The 19,988-nt window shown below is 43.4% G+C and overlaps 1 protein-coding gene across 1 annotated transcript in view; it reads right to left on the bottom strand.

The window, feature by feature from the left end:
* Nucleotides 1–6,515, bottom strand: part of TNFSF11 (TNF superfamily member 11) — a 42,334-nt gene extending 35,819 nt beyond the window's left edge. Inside the window, exon 1 of the mRNA XM_027557064.1 lies at nt 6,248–6,515. Coding sequence (XP_027412865.1) covers nt 6,248–6,463 — 216 coding nt within the window. The 5' untranslated portion in view covers nt 6,464–6,515. The remainder of the gene's footprint in view (nt 1–6,247) is intronic.
* Between the last annotated feature and the right edge of the window lie 13,473 nt (nt 6,516–19,988).

Here is a 19,988-nt window from a genome sequence, read left to right as displayed (position 1 = left end):
TGCACTTGCTTTTTAGGTACAGGCTAGATTTAAAAAAAAAAAAGGAGGGGGGAGGGAATTACCTAAGTCTGCCATAACCAAAGCACAGTCAGTTAATACCAGCTCTCTCAATCCCTGGTTTAATTATCTTTCTAAAAGTCAGTGGAAGATGTGCAGATTTATGAACCAGCTGTCAGAAGTAAACTAAGTACCCTACCCATATCCAAAACTCTCAAAACAAAATGATAGCCTTTCCACAAATGTGCACCCACCAATGCAAATTTTATCATTCCACTCTTGTACATTAAAGGATTGGTAACATCTAAAATCACGGGAGAGGTGTCACTCAGGACTCAAAACTACTTGCAACCCATATTTGTCTTTTATGTCTCTAAGATAATGAGTACGAATCATAATATCTGAGATTTCATATAAGGCAAGCTTTCCATTCCATAGTTCTGCTTAAAAGCCCACTTACACCAGTAAGTTTCCCACAAAACCAGAGAGGCTTGGGCAACTGATATGAAGGGTCACTGGGTTTAGACCTCAAGAAAGAAGTTTCCTGCGAAGGCCTCAGTTGGCTCACCACCAGAAAGCCGCTGAGCTAAAGAGACAGTGTGGTATTAGTGGGGAAACGCCTGGGGACCCTAACATTGGTTAAGCTCCAACCCCGCTGACAAGCTGAGCACCATCAACAGAAACAGTAGCCCCCATGACTCTTGCTGTGGGAAGTATAGTCCTGTCATCTTCAGGGTTACAAGATCAGCCAGATTTTGTTAGAAATGCAGGTGCCCAGGTCCCACCCTGGGCAGTGCCTGTGGATCTGCATTCTAACTCTGATTCGAGGTGATTCTCTTGCACGTTAAGGTTTGAGAAGGGATGCTTTCAAATACCAAAGGTACAAATATCAATTGTCTACTATTAAAATGTCTCCAAATTTCCTTGGATACCCACTTTTAAAGTTTTTTCACAAGTAATATCAGCTAGCACAAAAATACTGATATGGTCAATAATGGCTAAAGGTTTAATGAAGAGAAATATGATGCAAAGATTTTAGTCTTTTCTCTCTTAAAAAATAGCCCTGCCCAGGTCCCACCCTGGGCCAATTTATTCAATATCCCTAAGAGTTGAGGTCAACTGAATCTCTCTCCCCGAGTGTATCTAATGTGTAAGTGAGAACCACTGTTTCAGATGGTCATGTTAGGGCTTGTTTGTTGTTTAGTTGCTAAGTCATATCTGACTCTTTGCAACCCCATGGACTGTAGCCCACCATCTACTGTCCATGGGATTCTCCAGGCAAGAATGCTGGAGTGGGTTGCCCTTTTCTTCTCCAGGGGATCTTCCCAACCCAGGGATCAAACCTGCGTCTCCTGGATTGGCAGGTGGATTCTTTACCAGAGTCATCAGGGAAGCACATTTAGAGCTAAACATATATAAATGTTACCAATTATTTTCCGAAATGAAAGTGTGACATCATTCAGTTTGATATTATACTCACTTATTTTGTTTACTTAAGGGTCATACATTAGAAATTTATTTTTAAATTTTATTTTATTGAATTAATTTGCAATGTTGTATTATTTTCTAATGTAGAGCAAAGTGATTGAGTTTTTTACATATATATATGTGTGTGTGTGTGTGTGTGTGTGTGTGTGTGTGTGTATATATATAGCAGTTTGCATCTGCTAATCCCAAACTCCCAATCTGTCCCTCCTACACCTTCTGTCTTGGCAACCAGAAGTCTGTTCTCTATGTCTGAGTCTATATCTGTTTCATAGTAAGTTCCTTTGTGTCCTATTTTAGATTCCACATATACGTGATATCATATGGTATTTGTCTTTATCTGATTTACTTCAGTAAGAATGATCCATCCATGTTGCTGTAAATGCCATTGTTTCACTCTCTTTATGGCTGAGTAATATTCCATTGTCTATATGTGCCATATTGTCTTAATCTAGTCATCTGTCAGTGGACATCTGTCCTCATGTCTCGGCTAATGTGAACATGCCACTGTGACACAGTGGTGCAAGTGTCTTAGGAACTTATTTTTCATCTACAACCAAATGTCTATGTTAGTCTGCTGCCCTTGCAACTCTCCGTGCATGCAAATAGAGACCAGGAGAAAGGGCGGAGCAGAGGTGCAGGGGTGCAGGGCCAGCCATGTGCGTGCATGCTAAGTTGCTTCAGTCGGGTCTGACTGTCTGCACCCCATGGACTGTGGTCCACCAGGCTCCCCTGTCCATAGCATTCTCTATGCAAGTATACTGGAGTGAGTTGCCATGCCCTTCTCCAGGGGGTCTTGCCCACCCAGGGATCGAACTGAGGTCTCCTGCACGGCCGGCAGATTCTTCACTGTCTGAGCCACCAGGGAATCCCCAAATCACAGTAAACTGACTTACAAATGAATTCACTGTACTAGAAATGACTGAAAATATTAAGTGAATCTTGAATATCTGATTTAAACTGGACTTCAAAAATACATGTATCAGATGGTGTGGTTCACATGCAAGTAACTCAGTCTGAAAGCTTCCTTGAAACTTCATCGCTTGTAGGGTTAAATGAGGCAGGATGCTTGCCATCTGTGCTGCTGCGTTTTCTGGTTTTTTAAGCCGCCAGCCCACACACCTCCACATCAGACTTTTGGTAGTGACGGCTCTCCTTCTTGGGTAAAGAACAGCCCAGGGAGGTTGGTGTGCATGCTGAGGGTTTGGGGAAAGAGTTAAAAGGGAAGAGAGATTGAGTTTTCTGAAAAACTTATCTTATAGCTAAGTTCTAAACTTTGAATATGGTTATATGGATGTTGTGTGTATATGTGTGTGTGTTTAAATACACATCAATATTTAAAAGCAACTTTTTGGAAGGGATTTTTTTCTTTGTAAACCGAAGTATGAATACTATGTGGTAAATATATAGCACAAACCACACGCTATTTTTTCTTTGGCAAGGTTGGTGGGGGAAAAGCCAATCTACACTGGATCTAGTACTTTTTTTTTTTTTTTCCTTAATCTAGGCACAAGCAATCTGCAAACATTCGGGAGGCACATTCACTTTTAACTATTCAAACATGAGTTGAGAAAGGGAAACTTGTTTTAAGTCACTATAATTTTTTTTTTTTACATTATTTGGGGATATTTTTCTGAATGCATTTAAAACTAAATTGAACTGTTTTTTCTTTGAACTTTTTTAATGGGGTATAGCCAACTAACAATGTTGTGATTCTTGAGGATTTTCAGGACTTCCCTCTCTCACTTTTAAACAAAAACAATAAAACTGGCTCCATTTTCTTTTCTTTTTTACTATAAACTGCAAACATGCTACCTGATATTAGATGATTTCATTCTAACTCAAATGCACTCAGGAATCCCAAGTAAGTGACCCACAAACTGAGTGGAAATCAAAAATCTATCTCTCATTTGGTACCAAGTTCTCATCCAAAGGAACTGATGTAAGTGAAAACATTCAACCAGTGTCAGGTCAAACTGGGTCTATTCTCTCAGCTAGAACTTTCAAAGAAGGCTTCCAGCAAATGTAAAAGTGTAAAGAACTGTAGACTCAACCTACAGGTACTGACCATAGAGTTTCAACAGTTACCAGTGGATCTATAAGCAAACATGTTATTATTTTGAAACAAATTCCAAACATTCTATTTCATTTGTACCTTCTTCTGAATGTATCTCTAAATGTCTAGGACTTCTTTAGATATCATCCTCAGCAAAACCTAACCACATCTAGTGGGATATTCCTATGAAAACATTGTTCCAAATATTACTCTTTACTGAAGAAAGCCACTTTTTAAAAATGCAGCCCAAAGCTGGGTTCAGCATAATGGCTAATACATTTTATATAAATATTGGAGAATCCCAATCTTCATGACATCTAGGAAAACTGTACCCAGAAATTCGATGACATTAAATTCTCCAAATGAAATTTTTCTAGCCAGGCTTATTAACTTACATGTGGACTTTGAAAAAAATTGTTGGAAGTTTTCACTGTTATCCATGTGACGTCAAGACTGCTAAACGATCACGAGAAGGCTAGACTTCTCAGCCCGCCAGACCATTAATACTGGGACTCCGTACAAAGAGGTCAAACAATTTCTTCAACAGCCCAGCAAGTCATTCTTTTTGAAATGGTCACATTTCCATGGTTCCTGTCAATCTAAGCTGTTCCTGGTCCCTACAATCCATTCATCCCCTAGCTCTTTCAGTGCTGAATACTCACTTCACAATTCCTGCTATGAAAATGCCGTAACGCTAAGGTGTTAGAAGAGATAAAAGACGGAGAAGTACTGGGGCTTCCCCGGTGGTCTAGTGGTTAAGACACTGCCCTTCCAATGCAGGGGAGTTGGGTTTGATCCCTGGTGGCAACTAAGAACACACATGCCCCAGGACCAAGAAATAAAAATTAATTAATTAATTAAATTTAAAAAGAGGGAACGACTGCATCTTCTGTCTCTTTCCTCAATGCTTCTCTCTTATTTGACTAGGAATCTAAAGTCTTTTGTTATAGTCCCCATCATTACCTGGCATCATGCATGCAACACAGCAGATGGGCACTGTATGTTGACTAAATGATTCTTAACTCGTATTCCGCACCACTGAATAGTGCCAAGTGCAGCGCAGGCACTCAGTATGTAAGAATTAAACGGGGGAGGGGGCAGGACCATATACCGGATGAGAAAATGGATAAATCAGCCATTTTTGGCTGCAGTGCAGTCCAATGAAAGAAAAATGTTTCATCACTTTCATATAGATTTGTGTAATCTAAGAGACCCTGATGCTGGGAAAGATTGAGGGCACGAGGAGAAGGGGGGGCGACAAAGGATGGGTTGGATGACATCACCGACTCGATGGACATGAGTTTGAACAAGCTCCGGGAGGGAGACAGTGAAGGACAGGGAAGCCTGCTGCAGTCCATGGGGTCGCAAAGAGTGGGAAAGGACTGAGCGACTGAATGACAACGTTGCAAGAAAACTACTTGAAAGTTGTGGTTTTAGAAAAACTTTCTCAACAGGAAAATATGTTTATTAACATACAAATACAAATTTTCTAAAATACTGTGCATAGTATGTCTACTTCTGTCTCAGTTCATAAACTAGTTCTACAAAATGCAAATTAGTGGATACTGAATACTTAGCAAAAAGTCTATGATGACAAGCTCAGGACTCTGGCACATGTCAAAAACCTGTACAATCCAGGCAATGCCATGTCTCATGCATCCAATTTGGTTTAGTAATCACCTTTGAATCTGAAAACCAATGAAGTCCAAACCCAACTCTCTTTTCCCATAAAAAAAAATGCACAGTCAGCCCCCCACTTCCTTTGAGAAAGAGTTCACAGCACCAGACAAGAATATTTGAATGAATCCAAGCAACTGCACAGCAATTTCCAAGAAAACACAAGAGCAGAAACCACCAGAAAGCATAATGTTACAAATTTACCCCTTCCTTTCTACTATCTCTCCCCAGTCCCTAGCCGGTTTCCCCATCTTTGAAAAGCTTGGTTATTTGCTAGATTGTCGCCAGGCTGTGCCAGGGCAGAGAACTTCACCACCTCCACACACGTCTCGCTTCCTTCCTCCGCCCACCTTCGTGGGAAGGCACGTGGGCCCTTCTCTCTTCTTTCACCCAGAGCGAGAGGAGCCCGGTTCCTAAGACTAGGCGTCCCTGGCCGCTCTGTGTCTTTTGGTCCATCTGTATGCCTTGGGCATCTCCACCCGATGCTCCAGAGGCTGCGGGCAGCGCACACATTGCGACCTTCGGCTCCGCGCGCACCCCGGCACGGTGCAAAGCAACCGGCCCCAGGACCCCGCAATCTCTGGGGGGTGGGTGGGAAGGGAAAAGGTCGGTGACGCCTGACTGGAGACGCTCCATTTTGTTCCTAAGTGAACATCAATAAGTTCATTCTTTGCTCCAAGAAGGATACAGAAGGGGAGAAAAGCGCGTAATCGTTTCCAAAAGAGGTGAGCGACCAATGCGGTCTCGCCGGGGGAAATTCAAACGCACCACGCCGGGCGAGCCCAGCCTCAGCGAAACAGCCTGGCCGGGCTGCGCCCGCGGGGACCGAGGCCAGCGCTCCGGGCCCCGCGCCCGGCTGCGCCGCAGTCACACGTTCTCTTTTATTTAAGAGTCCCTTTCCCCTCCGGAATATGCAAGATCCGGGGAAGCCCGGCCGGGGTCGGGGGGGGAACCAAACTCCACCTCCTGCCAAGTGCTGGCGGGTCGAGGTGGGCGCGCCCCACCCGCGCGCCCTGTGGGGCGAGCACTCACCTGCGCTCGGAAGTAGAGGAACAGGGCGACGCTGCACACGACCTGGCCCAGCCCCAGCCCCAGGAGGGCCACGAACGTGGACCGAGAGGCGGCGGCGGCCGCGGGGGTTGCGGGCGGCGGCGGGGCGTGCAGCGGGCCCTCGTGCGGGGCGCCCGCGCCGCCCATCTCCTCGGAGCCGCGCAGGTACTTGGTGTAGTCTCTGCTGGCGCGGCGCATGGCGCTCGGCCCCCTCGCTCCGGCGCTCGCCTCCCTCCCGGGCTGGGCTGCCGCGCGCTCAAGTCCGAAGGCGGCGCGAGCCGGCGCGCGGCCAGGCGGGCCTCGACGCGGGGCGCTCAGAACCCGGCGCTGCTCCGGGGGCGCGCGGACCGGCGGGGAGGGCTCCCGGCCGCCCCAACTCTTATAAACCGCCTCGGGAGGGCTGGCCCCGCGAGCCAACCCGCCCCGGGCGAAGCTGCCTCTTCCACTCCCACCCCGGGCTCCCCTTCCTTCCTTTCGCCCTCCCTCCCTGCCTCTCTCACTCAAAGGCCTCCTCCCTCCCCGTCGGGGCCCTCGGGGGTGGAGGCTGTGGGTTGGTCCAGCGGTTCCCAGACACCACTTGCCCGCCGTCTGAAGCTCGAGGAGATGGGCTTTCTGAAAGTCCAAGAGCTGGGTAGGGGGAGAGGCGAGGCAATGCCTTGGTCAAGGATGAAGGTGACGTTACAGACGTTCCTGAGTCAGTCTGCATCCCTGAGCCTCAGTTTCCCCTACAGGATTTAAAAAGTCGGACTTAGTGATGTCTGAAGGCCCTTCCTGCCTGTCTCACCTCCTCTTTCCTCCCACGACCCCCACCCCCCCCCCCGCCATTTTTTTTTCTGCAGGAAGCATCCTCAGGAGCACTGAGGGTGCAGCCTCTAGCATATAGGTTCCAAATATAGATTCTGATTATGTATTTTGGCAAGCTTAGGAAACCAGAACCCTCTCCCCCAAACCCTGGTTTCTGCACCCTCAAAGTGGCTTTAAATGAGGCAGATTTTGAATGTGGCAGCAGGAAGCTTATAGGAACCAAGTCAGACTTAAAAAAAAAGAAGAAGAAGAAAGAAAGAAATGGTACAGAGAGAGGATCCAGTAAGGTCACATATAGGACCATAGATGTTAAGAGATTTGGGTCATATGCCATTCCTACCGCTTGGCAGTTATTTTCCTTCAATGTCCTAAAAATAAGAGTATACACTTGGAGGTGGGCCACCCAGGAGGGCCCATCCTGCTGCCAATCAGGAAAGGAGAATGTTACCCAAAGCTGAGCTGGCCTTAAATGTTGGGTTTCCTTGCTAAGGAAAACTTTCTAGGGCTTTTCAAAAGTCTCTCTTCAGAATTGTACCCCTTGGCGAGAAAATGAAAATATGAACATTGCTCACAGATTTTGAAACTTTTTCAGTAGGAGAGAATGGAGGTGCTGGCCAAGGTAAACACAGTTAAAAAGTTCGGATGTTTTCAGTTTGTGTCCGTATGTTTTCAGTTTGTGTCCCCTTTTTGCATAGTTCTCGAAAGGACACTTCCAAGAGGGGAGATTTTTCACAATGGCACATCTCTGAGTCACCAAAGTTTGTGTTCTCGGTTGAACACTTAGAACTCATCATGCTTTGAAGAAGAGCAACTGGGATGGGTTAAAAAAAAAAAAAAAAAAAAAAGGACCCAAACAAATGAAATGATTTGTTCCTATTCAGATCAAACCCAGGGCTCTGTGACAACCTAGAGGGGTGGGATGGGGTGGGAGGTGGGAGGGAGGTTCAAGAGGGAGGGGAAGTATGTATACCCATGGCTGATTCATGTTGATGTATAGCAGAGGCCAACACAACATTGTAAAGTAATTGTCCTCCAATTAAAAATACTGCTACTGCTACTGCTAAGTCATTTCAGTCGTGTCCGACTCTGTGTGACCCCATAGACAGCAGCCCACCAGGCTCCCCCGTCCCTGGGATTCTCCAGGCAAGAACACTGGAGTGGGTTGCCATTTCCTTCCCCAGTGCATGAAAGTGAAAAGTGAAAGTGAAGTCGCTCAGTCGTGTCAGACCCTCAGCGACCCCATGGACTGCAGCCTACCAGGCTCCTCCGTCCATGGGATTTTCCAGGCAGGAATACTGGAGTGGAGTGCCATTGCCTTCTCCGCCAATTAAAAATAAGTAAACTTTAAAAATTGTGTTTAGCATGTATACGTGTATGCATCTCAGGTTTGATGGGGGAAACGGGAGAACAGCTTTCAAACTCCAGTAGAGAAACAGCAAACGTGTCTACTTCGCGAGGTCCTAGGTTTCTTCCTACTTTTTGTTTATTCACTTTGGGAAATCAGGGTTGTTTTCCCTCTCTTCCTCTTCATTATTTTTCTTCTTTGGGGAAACAATTCTATATTTCATCCTTTTTACAAATCTTTATTGAGTTCAAAGATTTTTAAAATGTGTGATAACTACTAAACCCACAGTGATTTTCATGTATAGCCCTATCCATTCTTTTTCAGTGTTTTTTAAAATATTTCTTAGTTTCTTTTTGGCTGCCTCAGGTTTGTCAGTTGGGGCATGTGAGATTTTTCATTGCCATGCTGGCTCAGTAGTTACGGTGTGCAGGCTTAGATGCCCTGGGCATGTGGGATCTTAGGTTCCGGGCCAGGGACAGAACCTGCGTCCCCTGCAGTGGAAGGCAGATTCTTAACCACTGGAGCACCAGGGAAGTCCCATTTTCCAATGCTTTATACAAGTCTTTTATTCCTTGGCATCTTGCTCTTCAGATTACAAGGAGTTCCCTCAACTCTCTGAATCGCGTTTGGCCCAAACTTCCCTGGTGGCTCAGCAGTAAGGAATTTGCCTACCAATGCAGGAGACTCAGGTTCAATCCCTGGGTTGGCAAGGTCCCCTGGAGGAGGAAATGGCAACCCACTCCGGTAATCTTGCCTGGGAAATCCCACGGAGAGAGGAGTCTGGTGGGCTACAGTCCATGGGGTCACAAAAGAGCTGGACATGATTGAGTGACTAATCAGCAACCACAACAAATGCTTGACCCAGTAGCTTCATGCATAGGCCCATAAATTACACTCCTATGGAATTCTTCATGTGACACTCTTACCTGCACGGCAGTTATTTTCCTTTCTTATCCCAAAGATGCCATCCCACGGTGTTCCCACATCCACAGGCTGGACTGGAGACCCCAATGTCAGTCCACGTGTTGCTTCTTCAATGGTAACGAAATTTTCTGACCTATTAATTTTTTTGTTCATTTGGCAACATTCCACTCCCTAATTATTCAACATTTGCCTAATAAATGGGGTGGTCCCATGGTCGGCTTCCTTTGGAAAATTCTGCATTAAACAAAATTACAGTAGTTGCTTTTTGTTTAACACAGATCTTATCGGTGACATTAATGTACACATGTATTTTGTAAATCTCCAATAAAGGGATTTGGAATTCTCTGTTTTCCAAAGAGTTCTCATCTTTTTTCCAGGGGGAGGGAGGCTTCACATACCAAGGGTTTAAGAAACAAAGTTGGGTAAAAAAACCCAAAAAAAACAGATGAGAAGCATCTATAGGACACGAATGGACAGTGAAACAAAAATGGCCTGAGTGTCAGTAAAATAGTCAGTAGAGGGGGAACTGAGAGGGACTGAAAGAGCAGGAGGGATCTGAACAAGACCACCGAGGATACTAAAGATTGTGCCAAACTGGAGAAAAGCATTCAGATCCATTTATTTTTATTAATTCTATATTGGAATATAGTTGATTGACAAGGTTGTGTTAGTTTCTGGTGTACAGCAAAATGATTCAGTTATACATCCACATGTCTCTGTTCTTTTTCAAATTCTTTTCCCACTTAGGGTATTGAAGAGTATCAAGCAGAGTTCTTTGCGATGTACAGTACAAATCTTTCTTAAAGCATCATGTTGGCTGTCCAAGTTATCACCACAGACCTGCAGTTTTCTGTTCTTGCCAGGGCCTCTTGGAGTGCCCTAAACCCCACTGGCCCATCAGTGAACTCTCAAGCTGGTTACCGCGTCTTAGATCATCTCTGGCTCCTGCTTCCTTCCTGCTGCATGTTTTCCCCTCCGGCCTCACATTTTATGCCCCAGCAACATGGGACAGCTTTCACCCTCGCATGTTCTTGCCTTTATGTGCGCACAGGCACTCAGTCAACCTGACTCTATGACCCCCAGCAACTGTAGCCGGCCAGACTCCTCTGTCCTTGGGATTCTGCAGGCAAGAATACTGAGTGAGTTGCCATTTCTTCCTCCAGGGGATCTTCCCGACCCAGGGATCGAACCTGCATCTCCTGCATTGGCAGGCGAATTCTGTACCCCTGAGCCACGTGGACAGCCCCTCATGCCTTTATATCTTGCACTCATTCGATGTCATCTGCCAGGAGTGATCTGCCCTGACGTTTTCACTTGATCATTGCCTTATTTTCAAGCATTCAGCTAAGGTCCTTTGTCCCCATGAAGCTTTTCCTGCTAGCCCCCCACCCCCAGGCTGAGCGCTACTTCTGATCCTTTATGACGCAATGTGAATATGTTTATTGTAGTTGTGAAACTTGTTTTTATGATCTTTCGTTTTCTTCTCTGTCTCTGTCTCACCCACTAGACTGCAGGCTGCCTGAGGGAAGTCATGAGCTTTGTATTCCTTCCGCCTTCCCACAGTGCTTCATGATGGTTTGTGGAATGAATGAATAAGTAATAGAACATAATGTGTTTCTGACATTCCGATAACAGAGGGCTGACCTAGGGAGAATACTAAGTGTCAAATAGGAAACTGCCCAAATAACATCACTCTCTATACCAATAACCCAATTTAACTGGGGAAGCACAGCAAACGTAAGGGCCTATCATACCTGGACAATAAGGAGGCACACATATAGAAATTTTAATGCCAATTTTGTAAAATTAATATCAAGCTTGTAGAACTTCAGAAAATTTGAACTTGGGTGACTTTCAGTTTTATGTAATTATCTACACTGTAGCAGCTTTCAAACTTTTTGGCCTCAGAATTTGTTTACTTTCTTACAATGGAAACTTCCCAAAGCATTTTTTGTTAATGTGGCCTGTAGCTGTCAATATTTACCATATTAAAAATTCACAGAAGTGTCTACTCATTTGTGGTAACAATATATAACATCATTTATGAAATATGTATCACTTTCAAAATAAAAATAAAAGTGAATAGGATTGTTTATGCTTGCAAATCTCTTTAATAGAAGACATCTGTATTTTCTTAAGTGCTTCTACACTCTGATGTGGCACATGTTTTTCCTCAACGTATATGAAGAAAATACAGCCTCACACAAACATATAGTTTGAAAAAAATAGGAATATTTTAGTTGCTTTTCCTGATACAATTATACAGGGTGTTTTCCTTTTCTGCTGCTGCTAAGTTGCTTCAGTCGTGTCCGACTCTGTGCAACCCCATAGACAGCAGCCCACCAGGCTCCCCCGTCCCTGGGATTCTCCAGGCAAGAACACTGGAGTGGGTTGCCATTTCCTTCTCCAATGCAGGAAAGTGAAAAGTGAAACTGAAGTCGCTCAGTTGTGTCCGACTCTTAGCGACCCCATGGACTGCAGCCTACCAGGCTCCTCCATCCATGGGACTTTCCAGGCAAGAGTACTGGAGTGGGGTGCCATACTACCGCCAAACTCAACAACTGGTCACTTCTTAGCCATTATCTGTACTGTGGAATCTAAAACCTTCGGTGAAATTTTCCTCCTCTGTTTCAAGGCTATCTTTATCTCTATTTTTATTTGAATAAATCTTTTACCCAGGAATGATTTTGTAACATCAGGCATTGGTCATTTGGAAAATACTCATTTACTGAGTTCCACAGATTTTCTAAGTATTGACCTATTTCATTATACAATATCAAAAACCTGCATTCACTAATATCACCACGGATTTTATCAGAAAAGTCTTTAGTATTGGGAAGCTGTTAAGTTCAGAGAGGCAAATAGGAGCTTTTTGAAATTCTAATTGGTCCTTGAAAGCTTGCATCGTCTTGGCAAAAAAATACTGCCAATTGCTTTTCTTAGATTGACAGGCTCACTTTGTTCATTTTTCAGACCATATCTGCCAGATACCCAAGTCTGAAAAGCATAATGTTTGCCATTAATTCATCTGGCAACTCGAACCAATCACTTGAGTGCTTTTTCTCATGACAGTCATACTTAGTTATGTAGCAGAAGTGCTTAACGGCATACATCCCATTTTGTTCCATGTAATATAAAAAGGATGTGTATTCAAGTATTAAGACAGGAAAAATAATAGTTTTTACTCCATCAAGGATATTCTTAAGTGAAGCTGTCAAAAAAAAAAAAAAACCAACTCTGAAGTGTGTAGCAGTGATGAGCACATGACTGCTAACTCACTTTCACATCAACTGTACTGATTTATGCTATGGCTCCATCATCTTACCCATCAGTGCAAATGGCTACAGAGTAGAAAAGCAAATTATGATCTTAGTAATACCATAAAGATAGCTTAGATCTTGAGGAGCCCTTGAAAAGGTCTCGGAGACCTCAGAGGTCTGAGGACCACATTTAGAGAACCACTAAAGGCAATGCCACCCCACTCCAGTACTCTTGCCTGGAAAATCCCATGGACAGAGGAGCCTGGTGGGCTGCCGTCTATGGGGTTGCACAGAGTCGGACACAACTGAAGTGACTTAGCAGTAGCAGTAATCTGTTAGATGGAGGCACATCTTGGCACTTTGTACACAGTACAGCTTAGTTCTGTTAGATACAGCAAACACTTGATCCAAAGGTCTTGGAGACATTTTTAAATATGTAAGAGAAAAAATAGAACTTGATGAGTGAACATGGAAGGTGGCTTGCAGGAGTATTGGCTAGGGTAGCAGGGTGGATGTGCCTTAAACCCAGAATATAAAGAATATAAAACGTTTTAGTGATGAAGTCAGACATTGTGAATCTCTTCTCTCTCTTTTTTTTTTTTTTTTGTTGTATTGTGTGGACCAGGGATTGAACCTGGGCCAAGGCAGTAAAAGTCCAGAATCCTAACTGCTGGGCCACCAGGGAACTCCCGAGTCATTGTGAATCTTAAAGAAAGAGAACACAAGAGAAAAATTAGGTGTTAGGTAGATTGGGGCAAAAAGATGTGGTGAGTTTTATTTTGGACACACTCTTCTTTCTCCCCTGAGCATCCCTGCCTCTTCTGATCTAAGGTCCAAGCTGTTTCAATCGTTCTCTGAGGACCCATTGAAATCCCCTATCTGGGTCTGACCTCCCTAAAAATCTAACCTATCATTTCCATTACCCTTTATAAGCAATCTGTTCTCATCACATTCCCTTGTGATAACAAATGAACTAATAAACTGTAACAAGTTAACATTGATTTGTGTCGAAAGGCGGTTGAATTAAGCTTTTATGTTTGCATTCAGTTGTGAAATTTACTGCTATATCCCTAAAGGAGTGCATTTATTTTTTTTTAATTTTATTTATTATTTTTTTGGCTGCACTGGGTCTATCGTTGCTGTGCGTGGGCTTTCTCTAATTGCGAAGAGCGGCCCTGCTCTCTGCTTGCGGTGCACGGGCTTCTCACTGCAGTGGCTTCTCGTTGCAGAGCACGGGCTCTCGAGTGTGCAGCGTTCAGTAGCTGGTGGCTGACTGGCTTAGTTTTCCCTCGGCAGGTGGACTCTTCCCGGACCAGGGATCAAACCCGTGTCCCCTGCATTGGCAGGTGGATTCCCATCTGCTGCGCCACCAGGAAAGTCCAGGAGTGCATTTCTAATGGTAAATTATGAGACTCCAGGGAATCTTGAATGGTAAAGTGGAGGTGAAAAGAAATCTTGATCACGTAGGAAGGAAGTAACCTGCCTGCAGTGGTGTGGCTCCTCTGTGCACAATGCTGGAACTATCTGAAGTCATTTTACCTCCAGCTTTTTAGGAAGCAACAGTGTTTGATAGGGCTTTTTAAAACAAGTTTTTATTGAAGTATACTCTATTTATAATGTGTTAATTTCTTCTCTATAACAAAGTGCCTGAAATCTATCTATCTATCTGTCTATCTATGTATATGTTCTTTTTCATATTCTTTTCCATTAAGATTTCTCACAGGATATTGAATACATTTCCCTGTGCTGTGCAGTGGGAACTTGTTGTTTGTGTTTCATAGGTTTTTAACTAATTAACATCATCTCAGACTTATTCTTGGAGAAATATCAATAACCTCAGATATGCAGATGACACCACCCTTATGGCAGAAAGTGAAGAGGAACTCAAAAGCCTCTTGATGAAAGTGAAAGTGGAGAGTGAAAAAGTTGGCTTAAAGCTCAACATTCAGAAAACGAAGATCATGGCATCCGGTCCCATCACTTCATGGCGAATAGATGGGGAAACAGTGGAAACAGTGTCAGACTTTATTTTTCTGGGCTCCAAAATCACTGCAGATGGTGACTGCAGCCATGAAATTAAAAGACGCTTACTCCTTGGAAGGAAAGTTATGACCAACCTAGATAGCATATTCAAAAGCAGAGACATTACTTTGCCAACAAAGGTCTGTCTAGTCAAGGCTATGGTTTTTCCTGTGGTCATGTATGGATGTGAGAGTTGGACTGTGAAGAAAGCTGAGCGCCAAAGAATTGATACTTTTGAACTGTGGTGTTGGAGAAGACTCTTGAGAGTCCCTTGGACTGTAAGGAGATCCAACCAGTCCATTCTGAAGGAGATCAGCCCTGGGATTTCTTTGGAGGGAATGATGCTGAAGCTGAAACTCCAGTACTTTGGCCACCTCCTGCGAAGAGTTGACTCATTGGAAAAGACTCTGATGCTGGGAGGGATTGGGGGCAGGAGGAGAAGGGGATGACAGAGGATGAGATGGCTGGATGGCATCACTGACTCGATGGAGGTGAGTCTGGGTGAACTCCGGGAGTTGGTGATGGACAGGGAGGCCTGACGTGCTGCAATTCATGGGGTCACGAAGAGTCAGACTCGACTGAGCGACTGAACTGAACTGACAGATGAAATCATCTGAAGTATTAGACTTCTTAACTAAAGTTTTGGGAAATACAGGAATTAATCAAAGGGATTGTAGCTGTTTCTGAAAACATCATCAAATGGAATTGATGATAGTGAAGAACCTTACTGTATGTATCTCCTAAATGTTATCTGAATCTTTCCCCTCTTCAGTTTTGCTCAGAAAGTAATTATTATTTCTCCTTTCCTCCCCTTTGGAAATCCTATTTTCACTATATTGGGTCTCTCAGGTGTATCTCTCATGATCGCTTGTAATGATCTCATGATCACTTAACTTGTAATATTCTTTTGTTTTATTTTTACTTTTCATCATGAATGTGCACTTTCATTTGATCTTCTAGGTCTTTGTTTTCATTTTTCAGAAGTTTCAATTCTATTCTTCAAGTCATCTGTTGGATTTTTAAATTCAGAATTAAATTTTATTTTAAGAAATCTTTTTTTCCCTCTCTGATTGATCTTTTGCAATGCTTTCTTGTGTCTCTTTAAGAATTCTCCTTACAACCATTTTTACATTCATCTCTACTCTGCAAGGCAGTTCTTTTGCTTACTTGGGCTGGCTCCTCTATCAAGTTTCTGAGGTCCTTTCAGTGATGTTTTGACCTGTGTGTATCGGTTACTGGAGGCGTCTTAGGCAGTGATGGACACACGGGAAGTGGGGATGAAAGGGCAGCTGTATAGCGCAGGGAGCTCAGCTCGGTGCTCTGTGCTGACCTGGAGTGGTGAAACAGGCCAGGTCGGAAGGGAGGTTCAAGGGTGAGGGGATATCTGTATACATACGGCTGATTCCCTTTGTTGTACAGCAGAAACCAACACAACATTGTCAAGCAATTATAGTCCAATTTTTTTTTAAGGTGTTTTCTCACCAGGAGGCTGACTTAGGAACGTCTGATGGGATTCAAATAATTCCCAGTGTGTTTCAGGATGCACGGGTATCACCTGGCCAGAGTCTCTCAGTAAGCTATGGGATTATTTTTTAAGATTTTATGGAATCTATTAATTCTTAGATCTACACATTGCCATAAGTAATTTCATCCAGAAATTAGCCAATGCTTTTCAGCTTCTCTGCTGAGTCCTCAGGATGTGAAATTTCAGGTAAACCTCCTGCATTTTATCTGTTTTATTGAGAGTCAGAGGGTGACAAAGACATTTGCTGATGCTGCCATCTTCCCAAAATTATTGTTCCCCGCTATCTGTATCTGAATCGGCCTTTCGTCATTTCTTGCCTCTCATACTAAAGTGGCTTCCCTGCTGTCCTTTTGCCAACCTTCTGCTACTGCCTGTTTCCAGAAGAATCTAATCATCATGAGCAGCTGCCTGTGTCATTCTCCCATCTGAAACTGGTCAGTGGCCTATGATCACTTCAGATAAAATCCGAGCTCTTTACAAATGCCTTCTTAATTTTTTTTCCCACTTGTACCTTTAGTCTCATCGCCCATCACTCACTGCCTTGTACTTAAAGTTCTAGTTTTAGAACATAAAGGATAAGTTATAATTTCCCTATGCACTGTGCTATTTATTTCAAACCCCTGCATTTTTTGTTCATGCTGATAATTATTCATGCAACAAGCACTTACTGAACACCGGCGATGAGTCTGGCACTGTGGTAGGCATAGGAGGTATGATGTTGTCCCCGTAGGGCTTACATTCTAAGACAGATGTCACAGTTACATTGAAAGAACAGAAACCTAATAAATGCAAAAAGAAAAAAAAAAGTGCATTATCCCTCCTTCACTGCCTCTGTTGTTCCCCCTCCTCTGGGTAAATATTTATAATTCTCCCCCTCAGTTTCTACAACTAATAAGTGTATCCCATTGTCTTCTGACCACAGTCTGTCTCTGGCTGAAAGCCCTTTTTCAGATGGAGTCCTTTTATTTATTTAATTTTTTAATGCTATTTTTTTTACTTTACTTTTAAAAGATGTTTATGTATTTTTAATTGATTGATGATGGGTTTATAATATCAGTTTGATTTCTGTCATGCATCAACATGAATTAACCATAGGTGTACATATGTCCTCTCCGTCTTGAGTCTCCCTCCCCCCTCCCATTCATTCCCACCCCTCTAGGTTATTAGAGTTCCAGTGTGAGTTCCCTGAGTCATACAGCAAATTCCCATTGGCTGTCTGTTTACATATGGTGGTGTAGATGCATCCATGCTGCTCTCTCCATTTATCTCACCCTTTCTCTCCTCTCCCCCACCCTTGTCCATAAGTGTGTTCTCTATATCTGCGTGGATGGAGTCCATTTAATACCATCTTCAGATGGTCTCCTCTCTGATTGCCCACCTGGGTACACAGGTGATGGCAAGAGCAGTAGAGAGAAGCGATGGGTTCCCGAGCCATTTAGGAAATGGAATGCATTGGATTTGGTGACTGGCTGGCTGTGGACAGTGAGGCACAGGGACCAAGTCAAAGATACCCACAGGTTTCTGCCTCCTGCAAGTCAGTGGTGCCATGCATGTTGCTGTTTTTCTCATTCTTCTTCTTTCCTCCTGCCCTCCCCCTCCTCTTTTTGATGTTATTCCTGTGAGTACTATGCAGCATCATTTGTCAGCCGGGGAGATTGTCTGTCATCATCAGTCAGGACTAGAAGTAGGAGGACAGGCACGAAGGAAAAGAGCTGTGCCAAAGCCTATGTCCTGTATTTAGCGGCGGTAATTAAGAATCTTAGAAGAATCGTTGTTTCAGGCTCTTATCTTCAAACATAAATTCTGTACATGTGAAAAGAAACAGAAGCGTTGAAACAGGAAAATCTCCCTTGTAGTACAGGATGGCCAACTGCAGTTAGAAATGATTGGTGAGAGCAGAGGAAGAGTTGGAAGAATGACTGAACAAGTAAGGATCGCACAGCAGAGTGGCTGCAGAGCTCCACAGCTAGTGAGCCTCGGGGGTGTGATGACCGGGGTCAGTACTCCAGGGCTGAGGGCAAGACCCTCATAGAAAGTTGGCTGTGTCAGTATGCCCTGCTTAATTAAGCTTAGACATTCTATGGAAATATTTCCATCAAGCTTGAATTTTCCATTCTGATGATGTGGGAGTGTGAAAAAGAAAACTTATTAACTTTTTATCTGGAAAATTCCTTCATTTTTCAATGGTGAAATATTTTTGAGAAAGAAAATCATTGAGAAATGTGTAAGATCAGTATTAGTAGTAAGTCATCTGTTTGGTCATTCATGTTAGTATGCCCAGACCTAATTTTAAGTTGTTGTAAGCATACCATAGGACACAGAGCAGACAATTGCATAACCTCAGCTCTTTTAAAAATAAACTTTTTATTTTGTGTAGGAGAATAGCCAATTAGCAATGTTGTCATAGTGTCAGGTGAACAGGGAAAGGATCAGCCATCCATACACATGTATCCACTCTCCCCCAGACTCCCCTCCCATCCAGGCTGCTACATGACATTGAACAGATTTCCATGTGCTATACAGTAGGTCCTTGTTGACACAAAATCTCATTTTATTATTGACATTTGTATTTGCATTTGACATTTATTCTTCCTATACACTATTGTAATGAAATTGTGTGAGGCATCTATAAAAGGTATTAATAAGAATATGGACTTCTTTAATATTTTCAAAGAAGAAAAGTAACATTGCTAAGGGCCTTGTACTGAATTAGATCAGCCATTTTGGACTAGGGGGAATTCACAGAACAAAATCCAATGCCTTGTAAAGCAACTGTCTATTCTCAGAATTTTCAAGCCCCAAATAGACAGAGAATTGTTGCAGAGTGGATTAATCATCAGCTTGGTAGGTGATCTAGGTCATCTTTAAAGATGTTTCCAGTCCTGAGATATAAATGTAAAATCTTACCTGGCCTTTCCAGATGTCATAGGCTGCAGTTGGCAAAATGTTTTGAAGTGATAAATATTCCATATGAATCTGTATTTCTTTGTTCATTGTCTACACCAGTGCTGCCCAACAGAGCATTCTACCATGATGAAATGTTCTTGATTTGTGTCATCCAATATGGTAGCCATTAGGCAAGCATAGCTAGAGAGCGTTTGAAGTGTGGCTAGTTCAACTGAGGAAATTAGTTTCCTCAGCCCTCATCAGCCACCGAGATAGGTGGCTACCATATTGGAAAGTACAGATCTATATTCACTTTTCTTTAACACTGATTTAGAAATGCTTCTTAGTATTTTGCATTTAAAACATCATTTCACAGAAACTCGGGATCACTGTGACCCAATAACTCTAGAGCCAGCCCACGTGAATACAGTTCTTGATGGACCTGAGAAGAAAATTCAGCTTGACTCCAGTTCCATATCCTAGCACAGTGCCTGACACAGGGTATCTGTCAAAAAACACCACGCAAATTTTCTTTGAATCCCTTGAGTCTCTGAATTCAAACATCTCATTCACTCCATCCCATACGTTTCTTTTAAAGAAAAGCACCAGTTTCTTATTTCATTTTTACTGCACCAAAAGTCCAAGGATAATAAAAGTTCAAGAACTTCATGAACCAACTCAGCCCATGAACTCAGAGATTAGTCAACAGCTTAAACAAACAAGTCTGGCCAGCTGGTCCTTGCTCTCTTTTACCGCAGTCTGGGACAGGGACAAAAGGCATTTTAGGAAAGGATTTGTGTTCCTTTCACCTCGTCACCCAACCCCCTGGCTCACAACCCATCGCTTTTGCTCACAAAGCATTTGACTGATGATAAACAAGATGGCAGCTGGTCTTGGCGACCACTCCGGGCAACCCACCACGGCCCTCAGGAACGTCTCTCTCCAGGGGACCCTTGA

The sequence above is a fragment of the Bos indicus x Bos taurus genome, chromosome 12, assembly GCF_003369695.1.
Source record: "Bos indicus x Bos taurus breed Angus x Brahman F1 hybrid chromosome 12, Bos_hybrid_MaternalHap_v2.0, whole genome shotgun sequence".
NCBI lineage: Eukaryota > Metazoa > Chordata > Mammalia > Artiodactyla > Bovidae > Bos > Bos indicus x Bos taurus.
This window is presented reverse-complemented; position numbering and strand designations above follow the sequence as displayed.